We start from the raw sequence: 7,617 nt of genomic DNA on the forward strand, positions 1-7,617 counted from the left end.
TTCCTCGTGTTTGCTCAGATCTCTTGTTAACATAAAATGCTTCACATGCCCATTGAGAATCTGATGCTTCAATCAAGCCTTCTTGCTGCAACTGTTGACATTCTTGTTCAGCAAGTTTTTGATGTTCTGGATTCATTCCTACATGACTGGCTTTTGTAGGATTGATATCTTTATTCTTCTTGAAAGGCAATTTGATAAAAAACTCAGAGTTTTTCCATAAAGGATGATTGCATTTCTGGAGAAACTCTGAATGAGATTCTGCACATGTCTTTTGTTTTAATTCTTCAACAATCTCTTGGATTTTTTCAGCACAAATCAAGAATAACCGAGGAATAGGTACATATGGCTTGAACATCTGTTTATACCTTATTCCATCAGGTAAAATTCTTAATTGTTTGGCTTTGGTGTAAAGATCAAAACCAACAATCAGATCTTTTCCTGGGAGCTTGGACCCAAGAACTGTTGTTGTGATTGAACAAGTAGGGAAAAATCAGATTTTAATCGGTTTGCTTTTTAACTCTGTGGAAAAAAATTTTCCTGATGCAGAGCTAAAATGTCTTTTGTGTGGTACCCACCATTCTGCTGGCAAAACGTCTGGATTCATGATCGACTCAGCAGCTCCAGTATCAATAAAAGCAATTACTGTAATGGGCTTACTGTATTTGCTCAAGTAAATGGAGACTGGAATGTGTGGGGCTATGGTTTCAGTGGTTGAAAGAATTTCTGGATTTAATAGAAAATGATTGTGATCTGGGGGTTTTAATGGTAGAGGTTTGAAATTCATCTGTGGTTGAGCCATAAAGATTTCACTGGATGAAGATTCTGAATCACTAGATTCAATTGCTTGAATTGCACATATTGATCGTTCATTTGGCTCATCATCAATGGAGAATAGAGACTCAATGTCATCATCTTCTGCAATTTTGATTCCTGCCTTTTGCTGGATCTGCTGGATCATCTTTGCATTCTTCTTGTTGTTTGGACATGATTTTGCATAATGACCTTTTTTGTTGCAGATGTAACATCGAGTGGATTTTGTTCCTTTGGAGAATTTCTTCTTTTTTCTGAGATATCTCCATTTGTACTTCTTTTTAGAAGTTTTTGGAACAAATTGCTTCAGCTTTCGGAAATGTTTCTTCTTTCTTGTGGGACAATAGCATGACTTATCTTTTCCACATTTAATCTTTAAATGGGAATCATCACAGGCTTTGTCTAACCTTCGATCACCATGAAGATAATCCTTGAAGACCTTCTTCCTGTTGCATAAGTCTTCTAGGGCTATAAAAACTTCTTGTTGGATCTATCCCATAGTCAGATTGAGAACATTTTTATTCTGCCTGTGTAAATTCTGGTTGATTGCCACCTGAAGAGGATCTGAAATAGATGCAATAACGGCTTGTTTTAAGCTTGGATCAGCACCAAGAGCATAAAACAGCTTCATCGTAGCATATAAATGCTTAGATAGATCCTTCTTCTGATAAGAACAGCATTTGCGCTTAAAAAAATCTCTTCTTTTTAAAGTTAACTGATCATCAGGATCTCCAATGAAGAAACTGTGGATAATTCTGATTGCTTGAGAAAAATCTGTTAAAACAAGAAACTGTAACTGATCACCTTGAGGAACGGAATTCCACCAGTCTTTTAACATTCCTATGAATCTTGAAACAAATTCTACCAGGATGTTATAATGGCTTTCTTCTGTCAATTTTCTGGTGTCAAGCCATGAGTGGAATTCTTGTAATCTTTCTGGCCATCTGGTTATAGGAATATCATCAAGAGTGAAAACCATTTTCCCCGTAGAAACATGGGGTGTTGTTCTTACATTGGCATTTGATGGTTCTCCTGCCTCTGTCATTTCTTCTTCTAATACTTCTTCTACTTTTATACTAGAGGATGTGGCCATAATTTCTGGGGGAGAATCTGAGACTTCTTCAGAAAAATTATGATTTTCTGATGTCTCTGAATCTTCTGAGACAGATTCTGTTTCTGATGAATTTGCTGGGGTGTCTGAAGGTATTTCAGGCTCATGAAGGACAGATATTTTGGGAAGAACTTCTTTACTGTAATCCTTTAAGAACGTTGTTAAAGGATTAGAGGGTTGAGATTGTTCTTCTTGTTGCATCATCAAAGATTTTGATATCTGCCTGGGTGGAGATGAAGATGGTGAGGAGTATGGGCTTTCCTGTTCATCTTCTTGTTTTTCTACTGGTCTTTTTCCCAGAGCCTTTTCCTTCTTTTTCTTTTCTTCTACTGCTTTTCGCTTCTCTTCCTCCTTTTGAGCTTTGATTTGTGCATACAAATCATGAATAGTAGGCTTCTTGTTGGGTTCTGGTGGAGGAATGTTTAATCGAGTTGTTCCAGAGGTCGTCGATTTATCTAGTTGCCTGATTGATGGAAATAACTCAATTCCATTTCTTGCTGTCGATTGTGGTGGTGGTATTTTACCATTTTCTTTCAGGAATCTGATTTGATCTTTCAAGTTTTGTATTTCTTTCTCTCTTTGTGCAATATGAGAGAAGAAATCTTGTCCTGGTGCAGCTGGTTCATGGGCAACTTCTTTCAGTCTTTTCTGGAACAGCTTGATCAAATTCTTGATCATTTCTGAATTTTCATCAGTCGACTTCTCAATTTTTGACACATTGGTGTCAATTTGATCAACTTTGTGGTCAATCTTTTTTAATGCAGAATTTTGGGCCAAAGCATTCTCTGTTTGCCAATTGAGAGTAGCCTCAGCAGCTGCTATTTTGACTTGTCAGCCTTCTGCATCTGCTTGTAATTTTGACGAAATTTTTGGAGCATGAAGATACTCCTTTCTTGAAAATTCTTCAAGAGGTGGAAATTCTTGATCATAAGAAGAACTAGTTGTCTCATACATCTGTACTTCAGGAATTCTCTGAACAGGGACAACTGTCTTTCGTTCTTCTTGAGCACATATCTGGAACTGGTTGCGTTTTTTAACCCATTTGTTAATCTTTTTGTAGCATGGCTGCTGTAAGGGCTTGGTTAGCCATTGATCTGGGTTTTTTCTTGGTGGAGACGGTGGTGGTGATGGAGGTTGATCTTGAAATTTAGGGAGTTGTGGCCTTTTGGCTGAATAGTCCACAAGATAGACAAATTTTCCATTATCCTCCCTTAAAGGGCCAATATCCGGATCTCCATTCATCCATCTTTCGTAAAACTCTGACTGAGTTGATTTTTCCTTATTTTTCTTCCTACGGGATCGTCTGATTTGTTCATCAAGATCTTCAAAAGCATCATTTTGACATCCTTGACAGGAACAATTAATATCCCAGGGACAATGTCTTGTGGGATCTTTAAAAAGATACAAAGGCTTTCCGTTGGGCTGGAAGCTTTGTATGAGCGGTGTTTCTGGACCTGGATCTGGTGCTTCAAAGGGTACCGGTTGTAACATCATTTGTGTGGAGAAAATCGGAGGAGTTGGTAACTGCTTTAGATGACTATGATCAAACCTGATCTTACTAGTGCCATCTGCCTTGGTAATTATCTGGCTTTTAGTGGATCTAATTGGCTGATCATGTTGATGGATCTGTTCATAATTTGTCACCCACTTTTCAGGTAGAAGCTTCAGAAGCTCCTGTTTAGGGATTTGCTTTGGGACATGTACACAGTGGGGTTCCTCCCTTGTATTGACCGAAATAAGGAGGGAATCTTCTGATCCTTGGCTTGTCAACTTGAAAGCATGGTCTTGAACTCTATACACTATTTGGTAGTGTAGAGTGGCTGTAACAGCAGATTCGACCATTTCTGCACCAATTGTCTGGATCTGAACTTTAAGGGTATCCAGAAGATTGGGATCTTGGAGAGACATCGTAAAATTTGGAAACAAAGTTACCATAGCCATTCCTGAACTTAATGTGGCTTCAACAGTTCCAATACAAGCATCCTGGTATCTCTTATACCTGGAATCTAGTAAAGCAATTCTGGAGACTACAGTTTTCCCTGAAGTTCCGTGATAGTTTAACGCAAGTCTGACTGCTCCAAAGTGGATATGTGAGTATCCATGTTGGATCCAGTCCTGTGGAAAGTTGGAGGGGATTTCCAGCGTTATAAATTGCTCTTCTTGGCCGCCATAGATGAGATGTTTATCGAATTTAGACGACTGTACATATTCTTTGACATTTTTCCTACTAGTAGTAATGAGAGCTTTGATACTTCTAAGAGGAGAAAAAGAGGGTCTTTGATAAGTAGAATAGAGATTTACAAGAGGCAGATCCGTAGCTTGGACCTTTTCCTCTTCAATGAAATACTCTATTTCATATAGAGAGGAAATCGTTTTTGCAGAGTAGGATCGTAAAGGAAAACTAGGTAAGGAAACTGGTGCTTTAGAAGTAGATAGTCTGGAACTTGAACTCATGATTTTAAATATTTAAAATGAATTCTGGGTAACAAGGATGAAAAAAAGAAAGTAATAGCAATGTTGTTCCAAAGTGGCCATCCATCTATTAGCAAACCTAATTTGCACAACTATAAGCTCTTACAAAATTACGAATTTATTAAGACTGCGAGGTCACCAAAATTGCTAATTCATATATGCGAGCTCACTAAGACTGCGAGCTCATCAAAAGTGCAAACTCATCAAAACTGCGAGCTTACCAAAACTGCAAACTCATATGTGCGAGTTCACAAAAAAATTATGAGCTAATCGATAATGCGAGCTCATCAAAGATGCGAAGTCACCAAAGCTGCGAACTATGTTAAGCGAATAAACTAAAATCAGTCAATAAAAAGACCAGTATTTTTCAAGACTTGTCAAGATGTAATTATTTAATATTACTTTCAGCATTGAGGCCAGCTAATGAAATTGAAGTTCATAACTTGATTGCTTCATTCTTAAGCTGTTTTTGCTTTCTGTCCCAATACTTTCTTTCATCAAATATCCAACAAATATCATCAAATAAGCCAACCAATAATGTGTCTTGTGTATAAGATTATCGTAAAAGGAAAAAGATGGACGAAAAATACTAACTTTAATTAACTCACAGATTAAAATGTTTTATTTTCTTCAATATTTCTCACTACTTGATTCCTTTTGCTTCTCAGTGGATGAACTATCTTGTGGTTTAGGTGTTACTGATTCATCTCCCAAAATAAGTCCTTGCTTTTGAATATACAACCATTTGTCTTGAAACAAGTAAACGAAAGCAATCAAAGATATTTCTGCAGTCAAAACTATGGTCCAAGGCTTTATGATTCTTAATGTCTTTTCATGATATGCCCTCAATCCAGTGTAAATGTTGATTATACCTAAAATGGAAATTGCAGTTCCCAGTAACCAATGTGCAAAAAACCATCCACTTCTTCCCTTGGATCCCCTGCAGTGAATGTTTTATGCACAATATGTGTTAGAATGTCATGAAATTCTCCGAAATAGGAGGATATGGTGGCTTACCTGCATGGACGAAGAACCCCAGTCAATGCTTGTAACCATATGATTCCATATAAAGCTAACCCTAGTCTTTGGTGATGATTGTTGAAGGAATTATTGAAGTTTTTCAGAGACATGACTGCCCCAGCTGTTGAAATAAGTAGAGAAAGGATCTGCTGAACCAAAAATGAACTGCTCAATGCATGAATATAAGATACTTTTAAGAATCATGTCTTGTAGTAAAAATCACTATTAATCATCCTCAAACTATTTGTTTAATGTGCCTTCTTCACTTAAGTCTTAAGATATCTAACCAACCTATCATTATATTACAATGGGAACATCTGGTTGAAGATTCTATGGGTTGCTGATCGATTTTTGTTTATAAAATCATTACCCTCTTCTTGCTTCTCAAGCATTCATAATATATATATATATATATATATACATAGCATTGATGTTACAGTAACAGTAAAGATGAACTTGCCTGTGAAACTACGTGAACATAGAAAAGAATCTTAAGCCTTGTTCCACATTCTTGTCTATTTGACATTCGAATAGCAAGTATCCCAACAGGCATTAAAAACCCCATTGATGCCCAAAGGAGGAATCCATGTAGTCTAATCTCAAACATCAGTTTATGACTCACCTGTTTAATAAGAAACCAAAACCAGGAACAAAATATTCTCAAGCTTCTTGATTTGTAAACTGAAAGCAATATATTTGAACTCAATTACTCATAATAAGATGCTAAGTGAAGAACATGAATCCCGTACCTTATGAATGCTGTCTTTTTTATCTGCAATGCTGTCAATGGACTTCACATGTTGTTGAGATGACGAGCTGACTAATGGCAGAACAATTATGTTCATAAGACATATAAAAATGGTGAAAGGGAACAGTTTCCCGACCAGAACTTGCATTGTTCTTCTATTAGTGAAAGATAAAGATGAACACAAATGGAGCTGAAAAGACAGGGAAATCCTCTCTTATGTAGACTCATACATAATAAAATGGAAAAAGATTATGTAAATGTATATATAAATTTGATAAAGCTGAAGTGTAGCTTTCAGAATGTACCCTTTTGTTTAAAACATGCCAGAGAGTGGTATCTTTTAAATACAATTCTTTTGTGCATATTGCATGGAAGTGGATAGTTTGGGTTGGTGGCCATTTTCGAATAGTTTACAACTTTAACCATGTGGGGTTCATTTCTGGACTAGCTTTTTTGGGGTGTTGCAGAAGGTGGAATTTCAGAGCTAAAAGGTGAGGCTAGATTTCAAATACAGAAGATAGAAGAAGAAGTCAATCAGAAGAGACTATAGGGTGGACATTGGCAGACTACACACTATTCACTGCTTCCCACTACTCCTATTGCTCCATAATTTACATCCAAAACATAACTATTACACCAACTCCAAGCATACAATACAGACACACACGCGCGCGCACATATATATAGTTACTTCGTATTTCTGAATATATTTGCACAAGGAAATTATGAGGAAAAAGAGGTTTGGTTTCCAAGGATGGTTACAAATTCCAAAAGCTAAAAGCAACGTAAAGAATACAACTTTTTGGGGTTGTGGAGGGAAATCTTTGTGTAAAAATATGCATGTGGGATGGTGGTCCTTATTCTGCACTCAAAATTCCTTGAGGTCCCTCGTGATAATCATTTGGATCTATTATCTTTATTGTTGGGATTCTTACCTATAAGATAAGAGTGTAAAGGTACCTGCTCATTTAATCTTCGTTGTCAGCTTTCTATCATAGTTGTAGAGTAATGGTAATCTGTAACTTTTGGGAGAAAGGGATAATTTTATTCTCAACATTGAACTTTGGGATAAGTGTCACTTTCCATACCCTTTACATCATCAAAGGTAAGAAAACTCATATATTTATTAACACGAGTTCACATCGTATTATTTCATTCTACCTTTGATAGTGTATAAAAAAACATGGTTAGAGTAACATTCTACTCATTTAGTGTTGGACTCAGACATGACCCAATCATTACTATATTAACAGTTGCTGGCATCTCACATGTGATTCAACAGCCAAAGCATGATCATGAAATGGATTCGTTCAGTTGTAATTTTAGAAAGTTTTGGCTAAAAAGCGATAAAGCCAACACTTGATCAAAGTATTTAAATTCCAGAATTAGGAGATGTCATCATTTATTCAATGATTCTCAACCTCTTCGCCATCGACAAATTGTATTTGAAGCATAA

The 7,617-nt window shown here is 36.6% G+C and overlaps 1 protein-coding gene across 1 annotated transcript; it reads right to left on the bottom strand.

The window, feature by feature from the left end:
• Positions 1-4,969: 4,969 nt before the first annotated feature.
• LOC105801985 (cytochrome b561 domain-containing protein At2g30890) lies at positions 4,970-6,797 on the bottom strand. Its single transcript, XM_012633384.2, has 4 exons — positions 6,163-6,797; positions 5,874-6,035; positions 5,411-5,559; positions 4,970-5,333 (listed from the first exon to the last, which is right to left on the bottom strand). The coding sequence occupies exons 1-4, from the start codon at positions 6,307-6,309 to the stop codon at positions 5,024-5,026; spliced, it is 768 nt and encodes a 255-aa protein (XP_012488838.1). The 5' UTR covers positions 6,310-6,797; the 3' UTR covers positions 4,970-5,023.
• Between the last annotated feature and the right edge of the window lie 820 nt (positions 6,798-7,617).

The sequence above is a fragment of the Gossypium raimondii genome, chromosome 7 (genome assembly GCF_025698545.1).
Source record: "Gossypium raimondii isolate GPD5lz chromosome 7, ASM2569854v1, whole genome shotgun sequence".
Taxonomy (NCBI): Eukaryota; Viridiplantae; Streptophyta; class Magnoliopsida; order Malvales; family Malvaceae; genus Gossypium; species Gossypium raimondii.